The 19,286-nt window shown below is 36.2% G+C and overlaps 2 protein-coding genes across 3 annotated transcripts in view; one reads left to right on the forward strand and one right to left on the reverse strand.

Annotated features, from left to right (window-relative positions):
* The first annotated feature begins 2,323 nt into the window (after nt 1-2,323).
* LOC101887647 (zinc finger protein 652-B-like) lies at nt 2,324-16,691 on the forward strand. 2 transcript variants are annotated; one of them, XM_011296485.3, is made up of 3 exons: nt 2,324-2,471; nt 15,110-15,242; nt 15,306-16,691. In XM_011296485.3, exons 2-3 carry the CDS (start codon nt 15,120-15,122, stop codon nt 16,581-16,583), a joined length of 1,401 nt encoding a protein of 466 aa, XP_011294787.2. In that variant the 5' UTR covers nt 2,324-2,471; nt 15,110-15,119; the 3' UTR covers nt 16,584-16,691. The 2 variants fall into 2 exon arrangements, with proteins under 2 accessions (XP_011294787.2, XP_058975204.1); XM_059119221.1 differs by lacking the exon at nt 2,324-2,471 and adding an exon at nt 9,757-9,866.
* A 1,503-nt stretch (nt 16,692-18,194) lies between these two features.
* Nucleotides 18,195-19,286, reverse strand: part of LOC131801116 (uncharacterized) — a 68,620-nt gene continuing 67,528 nt past the window's right edge. Inside the window, exon 2 of the mRNA XM_059119224.1 lies at nt 18,195-19,242. Coding sequence (XP_058975207.1) covers nt 18,833-19,242 — 410 coding nt within the window. The 3' untranslated portion in view covers nt 18,195-18,832. The remainder of the gene's footprint in view (nt 19,243-19,286) is intronic.

Here is a 19,286-nt window from a genome sequence, read left to right on the forward strand (position 1 = left end):
ACCCACAAATACCAATTTTTAGACAAATCAGTGAAAAAATGTGGCAAAAACCATAAAAATACCGAATATCGGGAGGTACTGTTATATGGGGGCTATACCAAATCATGGACCCATACATGCAATGTTTCGCCACCGTAGCTGGAAACCATTATGACCCACATATACCAATTTTTAGACAAATCCGTGAAAAAATGTGGCAAAAAAAATTAAAATACCGAATATCGGGAGGTACCTTTATATGGGGGCTATACCACAACGTGGACCTATACATGCAATGTTTTGCCACACGCTCAGGGACCCATTATGACCTACAAATACCAATTTCCAGACAAATCCGTGAAAAAATGTGGCATAAATCATCAAAATACCGAATATCGGGAGGTACCGTTATATGGGGACTACACCAGAACGTGGACCGATATATCTCATTTTCAATACCAACCATCCTAGACACAATGCAAATAGCTCTGCTAAATTTTGACGCTCTACGTCAAATAATGTGGGCTGTATCGTGATTTCAACAGACAGACGGACAGACAGACGGACAGACAGACGGACAGACAGACAGACAGACAGACGGACATCGTTAAATCGACATAGAATTTTATGCTGATTATGAATATATATATATACTTTATGGGGTCTAAGACGAATATTTAAGGATGTTACAAACGGAATGACAAAGTTAATATACCCTCCTTTCCAAGGTGGAGGGTATAAAAATATGAAAAAATAAAAAAATGTCACAAAATACTACAAAATCTATATTAACATCTTTATTGGCATATTTTTATGCTATTTTTTTAGAATTTATACTTTTAAGCCAAGAGGGCATTCTGAATTGAAAAAAATTGTCAAAATCGCTCCAGCCATTCTTGAGATATAAGCATTATAGCTAACATCTCCTTCCTTTGTACATACACATTGTTTATATTTCGCTGTATAGACCCGATATATTTATTATCGGCATCGACGTAACAGTCAGAATTGACCTGTTCGTCTATTTGTGATTTCGTCGGGATTAAAAATATTCGCGATTTAATGGGAATTTTGACTTTTATTTCACCCACTAAATATTACCAGATGACCATCAAAATTGGAAAACTTCTAGCCACCCCTAAGCTCTAGCCCCATGCTAACTTTCGATTGGTCCATAATTGCGACCTTTACAGCAACTGCAAAATCAGGAAATTTTTCAGTTTTTGGTCCATTCCAATCCCTAAATATTATGCGATCATCTTCAAAAGCGATACAGTTCTATTCTGACCGGGGTTATGGTCAGAATAGAACCTCCATTTTCAATTTCATGAGGATCGGACCATAATTGCGACCTGTAGAGTGATTACAAATTAACATGGACAGACGGACGGACGGACATACATAGCTAGATCGACTCAGCTCGGCGAGATAGGAAGATCCATATATAACTTCCTATGTGGGAAACCAATATTTCGAGGTGTTACATAATTTTTGGCCCAATCAAACTTATAATACCCCCAACACATAGTGTTGTACGGTATAAAAATAACAACCGATAACTAACAGGACCAAGTTTTCATATGGTGAAGCATATAAAAATGTGGCACAACCGAACTTAATGTTAAAATGAAATCTCTCTCTCTCGTGCTTGGTCTTCTCTTAAACACTATAAATGCCAGCAATGTTATAAAGCTTGTTGATATTTTCAAATGCAATAAAATATTTACAGGCAAGCCAAACACACATCTGTTCATAAAGAAATATGTCTGTTCGTACTATGGGCAATACTAACAGGCAAGTTGTTGGAGTTGTCAAATAACGTCGGGTTAGGCGCATTCACGCACTGAACGTACGAGTATTCTAGGAAGATTTTGAAGAAAACTGTTGAGGACGTTGTGGGGAAAACTGTCAAAATATTATAAACATATATTTATTTACAATTAAATTACGTTTCCGATTGATATTAAATTAAAAATATTTATTTATTTGCGTTCGAGAATGAGCAGCTCGGTCGTCAAACTCAATTCTCTCATTATCAATGAGAGACGGGAATATGTCTATACCTTTATTTGTTTTTGACATGACTTGTGGTCATTGTCATTCCATAGACTGGACCAACCCTGGGCACTATATGGAATAAATAATTTTGTTTACACCCATAGCGAGTGTGTACTAATCTAATAGTACCAATTAATAGTTTTATGATTTTTGGTAGTTGCTAATTTGATACCTACGTTCCATAAGTTCCTCTATGGAGTTGAATTGCAGAAAATATGGTGTGTATAAAATTTTATTTTTTATTTTACATCCATATGTACATATGTATGGACACACAAAAACTAGATGATTTCTCGTGCACACGAGAGGTTTGTGTTAGCTAAGGCATCGCACCAGTTTTCTAACAACAGCGAACCAGTCTGCTTGTGTCTTTTCTGTGTGTAAAACTGTTTGTGAAAAATACGGAAGATTGGTGCAATTGTTGTAATCTGAATGTAAGTATTTATATATTTGTGGCTGTTTTCTTTTCGAACACAAGAATTTATTTTGTTATGTGCCCGCTTGTCTCACCATAGTTTCTTTTTGATTTCAATTAGTGTGTACAGACGAATATGTCTGTAAGTTGTATATAACCCTTTGTTGCTGGCTCTCTACGCAATTGATTTTAGGCAGAAATAACAAATTGTACAGTACGTTATTGTCTTATCGAATACTTCCACTTGCGTTCGCTTAGAGAAAACACACGTTTTAAATGTTAATGCTGTGGTTGAGAGACGATTTGATGAAAAATTCCGTGGAATCAAAATGAGTACAAAAGTCTGAAGTACTCTCAGTAGAGTTGCCATTACAGCGAATATAAATAACAACATTGAAACCTATCAGAATGCCAACATAAACTACAACTAATGCCGTACCAATGGTGTACAAAGTGACGCTTTCCGTTAGTTCGTAGATTCCATACCGGATTTAAAACAAATCCGGTCGTGAGAAGATCTACTTTTGTATGGTAAATCTTGGTGATTAAATCCAGATTAAGTAATAAATCCTGCTAATATGAGGTAATCTGGATAACTTTTTATACCCTCCACCATACTATGGAGGGTATATTAATTTTGTCATTCCGTTTGTAACTCCTCGAAATTTTCATGTCAGACCCAACAAAGTATATATATTCTTGATCAGCGTAAAATTCTAAGACGATTTAGCCATGTCCGTCTGTCTGTCTGTGTGTCTGTCTGTCCGTCTGTCTGTCTGTCTGTCTGTTGTAATCACGCTATCTTTCGAAAAAATTGAGATAGAAGGCTAAAATTTTGCACACATGTATTTTTTCCCAGTAGGCAGGTTAAGTTCGTAAATGGGCCATATAGGTCCAAGTTATTATATAGCCCCCATATAACGGTACCTTCCGATATTCGGTATTTTAATGATTTTAGCGACATTATTCACCGGAATTATTTCAAATTTGGCATTTGAAGTTTGTAATGGATGCTACAGCCTAAGACAGAAAATTATATGTGCAGGTCCACGTCTTCCTGTAGCCCCCATATAACGGTACCCCCTATATTCGGTATTTTGATGATTTTAGCTACATTATAAACAGATTTTTCTTCAAGTTTCGCATTTAAATATTGTAATAACTTATGACAAAGTTGCCTATGCAGGTCTATGTCGTCGTATAGGCATTCGATATTTTTAAGATTTTAACAGAATTTTCTACGGACTTTATTTATTTACTATTAATAATTTTTTTTTTGTTTTGAAATTGCCAAATTTGTACCAAGTTGTGGAGGGTATTAAAAGTTCGGCCCGGCCGAACTTACTGCTTTTTTACTTGTTTTTAACTGATCCTGTGTTGATAGAAATATTCAGATGTGCCAAGTCTAAACGGAATCAGATGTTAATTTTACATTTTATGAGCGTAAGGGATATTTAAAACTTCGACCTTTGTGGGAGAGGTACCAGAAGGAGTGGACCGATATATCCCATCTTAGCACCAGACCTTTGGTTAATATAGATATTGGGATGTGTGAAATTTGAAGACAATCGGTCTCTTACATCACATTTTATGAGAGTTGTAATTTTTCAAAATTTTGACAATTAGTGGGGGAGGTACTTGATGGAGAAAAATCGGATTATACTATCCATTACTGTGCAAAAAATATTTTTTTTTTTGAAAATTTCGACCTTTTGCTAGGAAGGTACCAAAAGGGGTGTCCCGGGATTGCCCATCTCCGAACTCGATCTAAGTTTGACAATAATATTAAGATGTACTAAGTTTGGATAAAATTGGATACTCCCTTCGAGAGTTATCGTGCGCACCAGCCAGACAGACAGACGGACGGACGGACATCGCTAGATCGGCTCCAAATGTTCTGAAACGGATTTGGTCCAAAGAGACCTAGGGTCTAAAATCGTTATTTCGCTAGGCACGTTTTGACCGTATCAAATGATATATACCCTCTGTAGCCATATGGCTGAGGATATAATAAAAATTTATTTTTCATATAAGCGAAATTGGGCCCCTGATATTAACTAAACCAAAAGTGCTAGTAAGCCCTTCCATAATACTTGATACTTCCGAAAAGTTAAATTTTTTGCAAAACATTTATTTCGCAGTACGGAATATATATCATGGTACAATTACCAAGGTTATCCCATGCTATCATACGAATACAATTTCTTTATACCCTCTATCATACATAGTATGGTGGGTATATTAAGTTCGTCATTCCGTTTGTTTTAGCCATCTTTTTCAACGGAATTGTCTGAAAATTGATACAAGAAGTTCCTTCTGAGTACTTTATCCCTTAGATGAGAATTGTCTATATTGGTTCACGATATCGTATAACCCCAAAATATAACCGTGCTCCCGATATTCGGCATTTTTATGACAGTAGCCAAATTTTTCAATCGAATTGTCTGAAATTCTACACAAGGAGTCCTTTGTGGGTACTTTGACCCCAGGAATATAATTGTCTATACAGGTCCACCATATCGTATATCCCCCATATAACGGAAGCTCCCCATATTCGGTATTTTGATGATTTAAGCTGCATTTTTCAATGGAATTGTCTCAAAATCCGCAAAAGAAGATCCTTCTGAGTACATCCTGGAAGAAAATTGTCTATATGGGTCCACAATACCGTATATCCCCCATAGAACGTTACCTCCCTATATTCGGTTTTTTAATGATTTTATTCATATTTTCTAATGGAATTGTCTAAAAATCCACATAAGGAGTTCCTTTTGGTGTTATATCGGGGACATACGATATCGTGGACCAAAAGGAACTTCCCGATATTCTGTATTTTCATGGTTTTTGCGACATTTTTGACCGGAATCGTTTCAAATTTCGTATTTATAGTTTGAAGCTCGAATGACGACAAATTGTTTATGTATGTCAACGTCTTTGTATAGCTCACATAGAACGGTACCCCCTCTATTCCGTATTTTGATGATATTAGCAACATTATTCACCCAAATTGTTTCAAGTTTGATAATATTAGCGACATTATTCAAAGAAATTGTTTCAAATTTCGTATTTAAAGCTCCGAATCGGTACTACAGCCTATGAAAAAAAAAAAAATAATTTTGCAGGTCCACATCTTTGTATAGCCCCCAACACTCATTTAAGTGGTGTTTTTCGACGATTTTTTTGTAAAGATTTTCAACTTCCTTTAAAATTTTTTATTGGGTTTTTATTTTACACCCCTTTTATGTTTTGTAGTTCCTTTTCAAATATTGGCGTACATAAGGAAGAATTTTGCATTTATTTATGACCAAATATTGACAAAAGTCAAGGTAGAATATAAAATAAAACTGAAAACTAAACAAGTAAAAAAACATTAAGTTCGGCCGGGCCAAACTTTTAATACCCTCCACCTTAGGGTAAAAGAAACATTAGAAGAAATGTGGCAAAAACCATTAAAATGCCGAATATCGGAAGGTACCGTTATATGGGGGCTACACCAAAACGTGGACCTATAATTACAATGTTTCGCCACACGAACTAGGACCCATTATGACCCACAAATACGAATTTTTAGATAAATCAGTGAAAAAATGTGGCAAAAATCATCAAAATACCAAATATCGGGAGGTACCGTTATATGGGGGCTATACCAAATCATGGACCCATACATGCAATGTTTCGCCACCGGAGCTGGAAACCATTATGACCCACAAATACCAATTTTTAGACAAATCCGTGAATAAATGTGGCAAAAAAAAACTAAAATACCGAATATCGGGAGGTACCGTTATATGGGGGCTATACCACAACGTGGACCTATACATGCAATGTTTTGCCACACGCTCAGGGACCCGTTATGACCTACAAATACCAATTTCCAGACAAATCCGTGAAAAAATGTGGCATAAATCATCAAAATACCGAATATCGGGAGGTACCGTTATATGGGGACTATACCAGAACGTGGACCGATTCATTTTCAATACAACCATCCTAGACACAATGCAAATAGCTCTGCTAAATTTTGGCGCTCTACGTCAGATAATGTGGGCTGTATCGTGATTTCAACAGACAGACAGACAGACGGACAGACAGACAGACGGACATCGTTAAATCGACTTAGAATTTTATACTGATTATGAATATATATATACTTTATGGGGTCTAAGACGAATATTTAAGGATGTTACAAACGGAATGACAAAGTTAATATACCCTCCTTTCCAAGGTGGAGGGTATAAAAATTAGTCTGATAAGTCATGTCAACCTTAATTATGGAATAGTTGAATTTTATCTCTCTTGGGACAAGTATGAAGACAGTATCATAAATATTGATTTTATTTCAAAAATGACAACGTCAAGTTCTTCAGAAAAGGGTTGCAATATTCAACTCAGCAAATGAGTTTACCTCTCTTATTTTGCTATAATCAGCGTTGCTCAAAAAAAACATCTCTTTCCAGTCAAATTTCTCTTTGTTTATTTAAATCAAGAACAAAACAGTGTTAAGTCATTATTTATACAAATATTTTTTATCCATTTGCTTTATAAATTATTTTGGCAAATATTAATTTTTAAAAACAATTAAATTGAATCGTTAAATATAAAAGAAAACAGAATTTTAATTTTCTCTTAAATTATCTCTTTTTTCGGCTCAAGTTCTAGAACACGGTTTAGAGCAGGGCTGACCAAAAGTTTAGATTTTTGCAAACATTTGTTTGGCAGTAAAAGTAATCAAATGGCAACACTGTGTCAGACGTGTTACATATCTATCTGAAACGTTCTCTAACACAATTTTGCACAAGTGCACAAATAAAATAAAATATTCGTCGATATTTACATTTGTGTGTAACAGTCATATCGTCTGTGCAAAGATCTGCCACTTTATAATGGCAAGCAAGTTGACTTGCAAATATTATTCATTTGGTGTGGGTTTGGCAAAGCGACGAGCGGGGAGCATCTTACGCAGCTATTTTTTAGAGTTGTACTTACATAAGAGAAGAGAGACATTTCTCTTAAGAATTTCAACTTATTATGTACCTGGGGTGGATGGAGAGGATGCAACCCACTAATCAATCGGGGAAACGCAATAATATAATTAATTAACATATTTGTATTTATTCAAAATAAACTTTATCTAAATAGGTTTTAGAAAAACTCCATCTATTTATAAAGGACCATAATACGATCATAGTCCCCAAATTTCAATATCAATGAACATTTATGGGATATTTTGAAGAGTGGCTTAAGCACGCTGAGTTTACAACCGTATCAGCCTTAATAGATTAATGGAACAAAATATTACATGAAACTGCTGCAGTGCTGAGTAGTAAACAGTGGCCACATGAAATACTTACCTTTTCTATTTTGTTAGAGTTCGCATGACGTAAATATTTGCAAATATATTAAGAACCAAAAATTTGTTAACCATGTAATTTTCTTGAAGGGTAACTATAAATCTAATTTAATAATAAAAAATTTGAAAAATAGGTTTTGACGACAGATGTATGCCCTCAACCAATGATTGGTGATTTAAATATATTTTGACTTCTGTTATAATTATTCAAATTGTTGAACCTCTATGGCGTAGGTGTGATATGATATAAATATTGTGACGTGTCAGGTTTGGACTATCGGCTAATTCCTCCACTTTATGTGATATATTTGATAATTTTTAGAAAATAATGTCACAGAGCACTGCCCAGATATTACCCTTAGATTTTTGACCAAGGACATTTGTCAAATATTTACGCACTCCGTCGTGCTGTTAGTTGTTGTGGTCCATTTTACAACTAAATATAATCCAGAAGAACTGATGCGGATATTAGGATTTACAAAGTTGGAGCAAAATCGGATTATCGTTTCTCCTTCTGTCCAGTAACATATTTTTTTTTTACCCCCACCATGCATAGTATGGAGGGTATATTAAGTTCGTCATTCCGTTTGTAACTCATCGAAATAATCATTTTAGACCCAACAAAGTAAATATATTCTTGATCAGCGTAAAATTCTAAGACAATTTAGCCCTGTCCGTCCGTCTGTTGTAATCACGCTACAGTCAAAACAAATTAAGATATGGAGCTAAAACTTTGCATCGATCTATCTTTTGTCTGCAGGTAGGTCAAGTTCGAAGATGGGCTATATCGGTTCACGATATCGTATAGCCCCCATATAACGGTACCCCCCGATATTCGGTATTTTGAGGATTTGAGCTACATTTTACAATGGAATGGTCTGAAAATCCACACAAGGAGTCCATTGTGAGTACTTTACATCCTGAAAGAGAATTATCTATATAGGTCCACGATATCGTATATCCCCCATACAATGGTACGTCCGATATTCGGTTTTTGATGATTTCTGTCACATTTTTCAATGGAATTGTCTGAAATTTTACACAAGGAGTTCTTTGTGAGCACTTTATCCTCCATATAGGTCCACAATATCGTATATCCACCATATAACGGAACCCCCCGATATTCGGGATCTTCATGATTTCAGCCACATTTTCCAATGGATTTGTCTGAAAATCCACATAAGGAGTTGCTGGTGAGTACTTTAATCCCTTAAAAGATAATTATTTATGTAGGTTCACGATATCATATAGCTCCCATATAACGGTACACCCCCCCCCCCCTAAATTCGGTATTTTGATTATTTTAGCGACATTATTTACCGGGATTGTTTCAAATTTCGCATTTGAGGTTCGTAATGGATACTACAGCCTATGACAGAAAATTGTCTGTGCAGGTCCACGTCTTCGTAGAGGCCCCATATAACGGAACCCCCGATATTCGGTATTTTGATGATTTAAGCGATATTATTTACCTGAATTATTGCAACTTTTGTATTTGAAGTTCGTAATGGATACTACAGCCTATACCAGAAAGTTAGCTGTGCAGGTCCACGTTTTAAAACACCCATGGTACCTGCCTATATTGGTACCATGATTTTAGCTACATTATAAACAGATTTCTTGTCAAGTCGCCTATGCAGGTCCACGTCGTCGTATAGACCCTAATATACGGCTACATTCGGTCGAATAGGTGTGTCATCCGATAGAATAGAGTCAAGTTGAACACTAGGCATCTTAAACAAATATTGTGTGCGCTCTTTTGTAGTTGCTTTTGTAAATGTTATTGTTCTCATTACTATTTTTAGTTATTATATAGCTATTTCAAAACAATATTCTGACAAAAACAAAACTCCAAAATTTACAGCTGAGCTTTTCTCTTTTATTTAATACATTGGTGTGGAATATAAAAACAAGTTTTATTGCTCGTGCACACGCGAGTTTTGTGTTGGCTGGGCCAACTCACCAGTTCTCCAACAACAGCGAACCAGTCTGCTAGTGTCTCTTCTGTGTGTAGAATTGATTTTGAAAAATACGGAAGATTGGTGCTGTTTTTGTTATCTGAATGTAAGTATGAATGAGTGTGGCTGCTTTGTTTTCGAACACAAGCATTTATTTTGTTGTGTGACCGTTCGTCCGTCTATCCGTCTCGCACAACAGTTTCATTTTAATGTGTGCTACGACTTCGTTTCAATTAGTGTGTCGAGACGTAGTCGGGTTTGTAAATATGTCTGTTTGTTTGATGTAGGAATGTTATTCTTTGTTGCTGCGAATTCTCGCATGATATCTACACCCATGTTTCTTTTAGGAAGAAATAAAAACGTTGTTCTGTTCAGGGCTTATTGTTTGCTTTGGCTTATCGAATATTCCAACGTTGGTATTGTAACTTGTGTTCGCACACAAATTTTCAATGTCTATTCTGTGCTAAGAGATTCCGTTGAAGAAAGTGAGTTTAGCATAAATGAGTAGAAACAACTAAACATTCGCTGTGCTCTCAGTTAGTGTTGCCATTTCAGAGAATAATAATTCGATCAAATCGTCCAAAAAAACTTAGAGAACTTCAAGACTTGTAAAATGTAATGAGTCGAAGAGAGAATGGAGGGTATATTAAGTTCGTCATTCCGTTTGTAACTGATCGAAATAATAATGTTAGACCTAGCAAAGTATATATATTCTCGATCAGCGTAAAAATCTATCTGCCTATCCGTCTATTGTAATTAAAAAAATGCACAGATCAGTCTTTTGTGTGCAGACAAATCAAGTTTAATGACGGTACACGATTTCGTATAGCCCCCATATAACGGTCCCCCCGATATTCGGTATTTTAATGATCTTAGGCACATTTTTCAATGAAATTGTCTGAAATTCTACACATGGAGTTCTTTGTGGGTACTTTGCCGCCTGCAAGAGAATTGTCTATATAGATCGACGATATCGTATATAACGTTACCTGCCGATATTCAATATTTTGATTATTGTAGCCATATTTTTTAATGAAATTGTCTGAAATTCCACAGAAGGGGTTCCTTCTGAGTACTTTACTCCCTAAAAAAGAATTGTCTATATGTAGTCCCCTTATAACAGTACCTCCCGATATACGATATTTTCATGATTTAAGCAACATTTGTCTGAAAATCCACACAAGGAGTTCCTTATGAGTATTTTACCCCTGGAAAAGTATTGTCTATATAAGTCCACGATATCGTATATACCCCATATAACGGTACCCCCCAATATTCGGTATTTTGATGATATTAGCCATACGTTTCAAGAGAATTATCTAAAACTTCGTACTAGAAGTTCTTTCTAAGCACTTTACCCCTGAAAGAGAAATGCCCATACGGGTTCACGATATCGTATATCACACATACAACGTTACCCCCGCGTTATTCGATATTTTTCCATTTTAGTATATACCACGGTTGCCACAGTTGGTAGAATTCAACCGAAATGGGTAACTTTTTCAGTGCTGGTAACTTGTAACGCTTTTGTTTTGGTAACTTTTAAGATATAAAATCACGATTTTATCATTTTCCGAATTTCTCATTAACAACTATGTGAAGATACACTAAATTATTTAACGGCGTCATATGCACACCTCTATCACATATGTAGATTGTGCGGATTTACTTTGATCTATTGTTTGTTAATACACACTATCTTCGAAAATTGACGGTCGACATGAAACTTCCAAGGAACATCGGTAAAAAAATATTGAGTGCCTAAAACAAAATATTTGACAGGGTGCACATTTCTTACAGAAATTATGAAAAAATACATAGAACCAGAAAGGTTCGTTCGGAGTGGAAGCCATCCACTCAACATCATTCCGGCAAAAAATAAGTTCCATAAAAAATGGACTTAATGAATTTAGCTTTAAAGAATTGACTGATTTTATTTTTAATTTAATGTGCCACATAGCTTAGCAGCTGCAGAAAAAACTTATTTAACTTAAGTTTAACAAAAACCAAACTTAGAAATAGAATATAATTTAATTCCTGAAACAATGTAATGATGGCTAAAAAACTGGCTTTACCTAATAACCAATATTATGTTCGGTCTGAAAATGATTATTTTGGAAACTGACAGCAAAATTAATTAATTTATTTAAATTCGTAAATATAATGAACTGAAATATTTTTTTCTGAAATGAATTGAAATCATTTATGTTTTGCCTTGTTATTAATAAAAGTTGTTGTTTTTTTATAATAATAAAAATATATTGGTAACTTTTTCCGGAAATTTAGTTAGGAAATTTACTCATTGGCAACCGTGGTATAGACCCAAATATAACGGCTATATTCGGTATTTTTATGATTTTAACAGAATTTTTAACGCATTTTATTCTTTGGAACATTTCCTTATTCGTGTCAAATGGTGGAAGGCATTCAAAGTTCGGTCCAGCCGAACATACTGCTTTCTTACTTATTTAATTTTCGAAACTTAATTCCTTTATCATTATATCCTAATACCTAAGGGTATTATGCCTTTTTGCATTTGTTTGTAACATGGAGAAGGAAGCGAGATGGACCCATAGTCACTTTTGAGGATCTTCATAGAATCATTTTCTGAGTCAATTTATGCATGTCAGTCTGATTGTCCATGTATTTTTGTGAACAAAATGCAGGTCGCTTTTATTATCCGATTGAGATGAAATTATCCAAAAAAAAAAAATAATTGTTTGGCCCAACGAAGAACCCTATTGAAATCTGTCTGATCGCTTCAAATTTAGATATAGCTCCCGTATATATCTTCAACCGATTTCGGGTTAATTGTGCACAAAATGGGAATATCAGTCCAAATGACCTGAATTTTAACACATCCGACCGAATTAAGTCTAGTAACAAGTACATTCATCCGATTTGTTGTTTAAGTCCCTCACATTCGTAATATGCACTCCACAAGAATGCTATTTGCTACCAGATATCAGATACAGCCCGGAAATATTTCTAAAAAATTTTGTCGAGATAGGGTCAGATTAGGATATTTCTCCCAAATATATATCTTTTCCGAGATCAGGTTTATTGTGCATCAAATAGCTTATATCAGAACAAATGAACTGAATTTTTGCAATTCCAACTGAATTCATCCTAGAAATAAGTACATCAAATTTGGTGGAAATCGGTTCAACTACAGCTATAGCTCCCACATACAAAGTGGGATGAAAAAAAAACTTTTTTTTTTCAAATTTTATTGAATGAAAGTTTAAAATGTCGGAAATAACATCAAATTTTAGAATAAGTTTAGATTTGTTCGAATTGGTCACTTTTGATACAAATTATGGCCTTCAAACGGAAATGAAACCGTCACACGCTGCCCGAATGTTGCTCTGCGGTATTTTGGCCCATTCCCGGCGAAGCGCTTGCTTGAGACGGTCACTTTGGTTTTTTTGTGCCAACCTTGCTTTCCAAAATACTCCAGACACAATAGTCCAACGGACTGGTATCCGGAGATTTTGGTGGCCATTAGGCGACCATCGGCTGTTATGCCGGCCCACACCATCACCATGGTTTCTTTGCAAACTGCTGGACAACGAATGTTTTCTCATCGGAGAAACCCAAATTCGGCAGTTCACCACTTTCGGCCAAGCAAAAGCAACTCTTTTGCAGCTCTTTTGAATCGATTTTCTTTCAGTTGTGGTGTAAGTTCTTGCACTTTTTGGAATTACAATGGCTTTATCCCGAACTAATTTTTTAAATTTTTGCCGAAGCTCACGAGCCATTTTTAGGCCACTGCGACGCGGGTTTCGATCAAGTCGCTTCTTTACTTTTCGAACCATTTCAGCTGATGTTGCTGTTTTCTTCCGCTTCTCGACGTCGGGCTACGCTACCAGTAACGAGCGATGGTACGAGACACAAAAGATTTATTGACATTTAAATGCTGGAGTGGTCTAACGATAGTCACTTGCGGTTTTGCAGCCATATATAAAGAAATTACACTATCACGCTTGAATTCCATTCTTGAAAAATCTCACCAAAATCCTTTTGTACCCTTGTAAAGAATTTAATGAGCTGTCGCTGGAATAATCTTAAAAGCTGTCGGACGAATGGCTTAGAAATGCGGTTTTTCATCTCACCCTCAGTCGGAATTGCCAAGATTCAGTTCATGTGTTTTGATATTAGCCATTTGGTGCACAGTAAACCAAATAAAGATATATATGGCAGCTATATCCAAATCTGATCCGATTTCGATAAAATTTGACAGGTATTTTTGGGCTGTATCATATTACTAAAGTGAGGGACTTTAGCACCAAATTGGATGCAACATATATGGGAGCTATAGCTATACAGTGGTTTCTATTTACCTGCATCAACATTAGCTGCGCATTGGCCTTTGCAGACCAAAAAACTTTTTTTATGCCATTTTTTTCTGAATCCCTTTATTTGAATTGTATTTAAGTGCCCAATCGATAGCTGCACATTGGACATTCCTGCCTCGAAAATTTGGTAATTTTTTTTTTTTAATTTGGTTACAAAAGTTGTATTTATCTGCACAAGAAAATTTTTTGCAAACTCAAAAAAGACACTAAAAACTACCACTTCGTTTTTGTTTTTGTATTCGCAAAAACAATAACAACACAAGAAAAGAGCATGCATTAAAAACATATACTCGCTTCCTCTCCCACACTAAAAGATGGTTATGCTGCTGCTGCTTTGTTGTGCACGAATAGAAAATTAAAGATAACTGCACTTTTTGTGAACGTAAGTAAAATTAAAGATACCTGCTTCATTGTGCAGATAAATGCAATGAAGCTACCTGCATTTTGGGCATTGCTGCACAAGATGTCGTGCAATTTTTGATTGTGCAGGTAAGCAAAAAATACTGTATCAATGTGCCAAAATTCAGGCCATTTCGTCTGATATTGGCCAGTTGGTGCACAATTAATCCGACATCGGTTGAAGATATATATGGAAGCTATATCTAAATTTGAATCAATTTCGATTGGGTTCGTCCTTTGGCCAAACAAAGATTGTTTGGAAAATTTCATCTCAAACGGATAATAAATGCGGCCTGCATTTTGTTTACAAAAATACATGAAAAGACGGACGGACTGACATACATAAATCGACTCAGAAAGTGATTCTGTGAAGATCCTCAAATGTAACTATGGGTCGATCTCGCTTCCTTCTTCATATTAAAAGGAAATGCAGAAAGACATAATACCCTTACCCCTATGCTATGTAGGATATATATATGTGTACGGTTATGGTTACGGCAATATTGAACCTTTAACTTCAAACAATTATGTCATGGTGCTGCACCATTTTAAATATTTTTTAATAACAATAAAACATTATTTATCATTTCAGAATTTTGATAATGGCCGGCACGAATACATGCCGTCTATGTCGCACTCCGTGCAGTGAATGTATCCGGTTGTGCGATGCCGGTGGCAAGACAAATGAAATATACAGTATTACTGTGAAATTCTTTCATCCAATGGTAATTTCACTCAAATTAACTTTTTTGTTGTTGCAATAATATTTAAATTTCTTTTTTTTCTAGTTTTTGGAAATCGACAAGGAAACCACAAAAGTCATTGGCGTTTTGTGTATGCAATGTTGGCATCACATATCGGGATTCAATAACTTCCAACAGACGGTTCTTCTGCTACACGCCAATCTTCATACGGTCGCAGAGAGTGCTATATCCCGAGGTCAGATACAACCTACGGGGGGAACATCGAAAGATGGTGGGGAACAACTAGACATTACAGCCGATTCGGAATTAAAAATTAAAGATGTGTCGGACACAATTGTAATACCTGATGATGATGCAGAAGTTGAAGATCGCAAAGAGGTGCCAACAACAAGTAGCTGCGGCCAATTGACCGTGACAGATCACACAGTGGAATTCCAACTAAATTCGAATGCCACCACAAGGGCACAACCTGAAATCATACTGCCTTCTACGTATGATGAGCGGATGCCACCTTTCCAAATTGGGAACGCAATGCACATCGATGAAGAGTTTTCCGACCAGGAGGGCGATATTTTCATTGTCGATGAACTAAATGATGACATTGAAGTCTCAAGCAGTTCAAATGACGATTTGCTGGAAATGAGCAGTGCACAATATTCATCGAATGCGGCTAGCGAAATGATTTATCCAGCCAGCAGAAAGAACCGAAAATCGCCAAAGGAGATCGATGAGATTATTGCCAAATGGAGACCACTCTTGAAGTGCGAAGGTTGTCCCGAATCGTTTCCCACATTTACACAACTAAAAACGCATTTCCTTGCCCAGCATCCAAATCAGGAGTTCTACATGCTGTGCTGCGGACGCAAACTTAAATATCGTTTTCGAGTCGAGGAGCATGCCATCATTCACATGAACCCGAAGGCGTTCAAGTGTCAGCTTTGTGGCAAATGTTTCACAACAAGATTTACTTTAATTGCCCACATTGGCCAACTGCATCCTGGGGCAAAGTTAGGCCCGTCGGACAACGATGATTCGCCATTCAAGTGTTCCCAATGTGGATTTAATTGTGGCGATGAGGCAACTCTGCTGGAACATTCTTCGCTTCACACAGACGAGCAAACATTTCACTGCCAGTTTTGTAATAAATCTTTTAAACGACAAACGGCCCTGTTCAAACACTCAAGACTCTATCATTCGGATAAAGACAATGGCAGCAATCCGCCGCTCTATTTTAAACAGTGTAAATTGTGTCCGAAGGCTTTTACCTATCGTACCGGCTTGTATCACCATGTAAGGAAATATCATCCGGTTGCATTTGAAAATCGACGGAAAAGAAGAGTTCCGAACAGGGATACACCATAAAGAGAGAGAGACTGATGATGTTGATTCTATTACATTTCATTGGGAGAATTTATAAAAATAAGCATAGCATTATTTATGTATTTAAGCTAGTTTTTAATAAGAAATTTGAAAAGTTTCTCAAACAAATTTGCATTTTTTTACCTTAGCATGGAAGATAGCCCCCATAAAACGGTACCTCCCGATATACGGTATTTTGATGATTTTAACGGCATCATTCGCCGGAATTGTGTAAAATTTCGTATTTGCAGTTTCTAGTGGGTTCTACGGCCTGTGACAGAAAATTGTCTATGTGGGTTCTGGTCTTTGTGCAGGCTCCATTTAACTGTGCCCTTCTATATACGGTATTTTGATGAATTTTCAATTTTTTTTTTTTGACAATTTCCAAATTCCTTCAAATTAGTGAAGGGTATTTAAATTTCGACCGGGTTGAACTTACCCTCTGTCATATGGCTAGAGAGGGTATATATCATTTGATACGGCCAAAATATAGCTCATCGAAATAAAGGTTTAAGACCCTAGGTCTCTTTGGACCAAATCCGTTTCAGGACATTTGGAGTCGATCAAGCGATGCCCGTCCATCTGTCTTTTTGGCTCTTGAAGTTAGTATCCGATTTGGTCCAAACTTGGTACATCGTAATATTATTATCAATCGTAGATCGAGTTCGGAGATGGGCAATATTAATCCTTCTAGTACCTCCCCAACAAAATGTTAAAATTAAAAAAATATATATTTTACTGCATAGAAAGAGAAAGGATAATCCGATTTTACTCTAACTTTGCAAATCCTAATATTTACATCAATGTTAGGTCAGGTGCGAAAATGGACCGTGTTGGAAATCTCCATCAAGTTCCTTCCCCACAAAGGGTAAACATTTTGAATAATTATAACTCTTATATATATGATATAAGAGTCCAATTTTCTTCAAATTTCACACATCACAATATTTTTGTTAACTCAAGGTCTGGTATAAAAATGGTCTATATCGGTCCACTCCTTCCGTTACCTCCCCCGATAAAGGTCGAAAATTTCAAAAAAAAAAAAAATAAAATAAAAAATTTACAGCAAAGAAAGAGAAGGGATAATTCGATTTTGCTCGAACTTTGCAAATCCATATACTTGCATCAGTGCTAGGGCAGGTGGGAAATTAACAGTATCGGTCCACTCTATTGAGTACCTCTCCCACAAAGGGTCAAATTTTTGAATAATTATAACTTATAAAATATGGTATAAGAGTCCGATTAACTAATTACACGTATCACCATATTTTTATTAGCACGAGGTCTGGTGTAAAGATGGAATTTATCGGTCTTCTCTTTCTGGTACCTCCCAAAATAAAGGTCGAAAATTAAAAAAAGTATTTTACTGCAAAGAACGAGAAAGGATAATCCAATTTTACTCCAACTTTACCAATCCTAGCATTTCCATCAGTGCTAGGTCTGGAGCGGAAATGACAATATCGGTCCACTCCATCAAGTACCTCCCCCAACAAAGGGTCAAATTTTGAATAATTATAACTCTTAAAAAAAAGGGTGAAGTAAGAGTCCTATTGTCTTCAAATTACAATATATTTATTTACCCACGGTCGGATGTGAAGATGGAATATATCGGCCCACTCCTTCCACCTACCCACAAAGGGTTAAATTTTTGAATATCCATGAAGCTCATAAAACGCGAAATTAACATACGATTCCATTCAGACTTGGTACATCTAAGTGTTTCCATCAACACATGATCTGTTATGTAGATGTTAGGGATCGGACCATTCCTTCTGGTATCTCCCCCATAAAGGGTCAAAGTTTTGAATAATCAAATCGATTATAAAATTCGAAATAAGCATACGGTTCCCTTTATATTTCTCACATGCCATTATTTCCACTAACACAAGATCTGCTGTGAAGATGTGATATACCGGTACACTCCTGGTACCTCCCCCACAAAGGGTAAAAATTTTTAATATCAATGAAGTTCATAACACCCGAAATTAAGATCCGATTTCATTCAGACTTGGTACATCTCAACATTTCTATCAACACAAGATCTGTCATAAAGACGGAACCATTTCTGTTGGTACCTCCCCCACATAGGGTTCAATATTTTGAAAAACATAACGCCCAAAGGAAAGCGAAATAAGCATCCAACTGTCTTTAAATTTCACATATAAAAACATTTTTTGTAACACAAGATCTCTTGTGAAGATGATATATATCTGCGAACCGCTCTGGTACCTCACCCACAATCTTCAGCATTTTTATCTGACAGTCAGATTATTGTTGATGTGGCTTAAAAGAGCCACAGTCAAATCGTTGCTGGTATCGGCTTCAATTCTGGGACAAGTTGAATTTCGTATGGAAACATTCTTATGGTATGCAAAATTCTCTGCGGCGACCCTCTTGAAAGGCCAAGTTGTGGCGAACTTCTCCTGCTTGGTGTTTCTGAAACCAGACTGTTTTCTGTTGCCCGTACATTGACGGCGGCATACACGCTGCACAAAATTGACGACGGCTTGGGCACGATGTTCAGTTGTGTATTGCTCCATTATAAATTTTCCAAGTCTTCTTTGCAAAATACTGAAGAGAAAAAGAGTTATGAGGAATTCACACCACTTCGGTCTATTTGGATCACCCTGTATTAAATCCCTTCTTTCGGAAGCTTGTCTACCTTTAAAGAAACCAAAATACAAAATTGTTAGTAAAGCACAAAAA

The sequence above is a fragment of the Musca domestica genome, unplaced genomic scaffold (assembly GCF_030504385.1).
Source record: "Musca domestica strain aabys unplaced genomic scaffold, Musca_domestica.polishedcontigs.V.1.1 14, whole genome shotgun sequence".
In the NCBI taxonomy this organism is placed as follows: Eukaryota; Metazoa; Arthropoda; class Insecta; order Diptera; family Muscidae; genus Musca; species Musca domestica.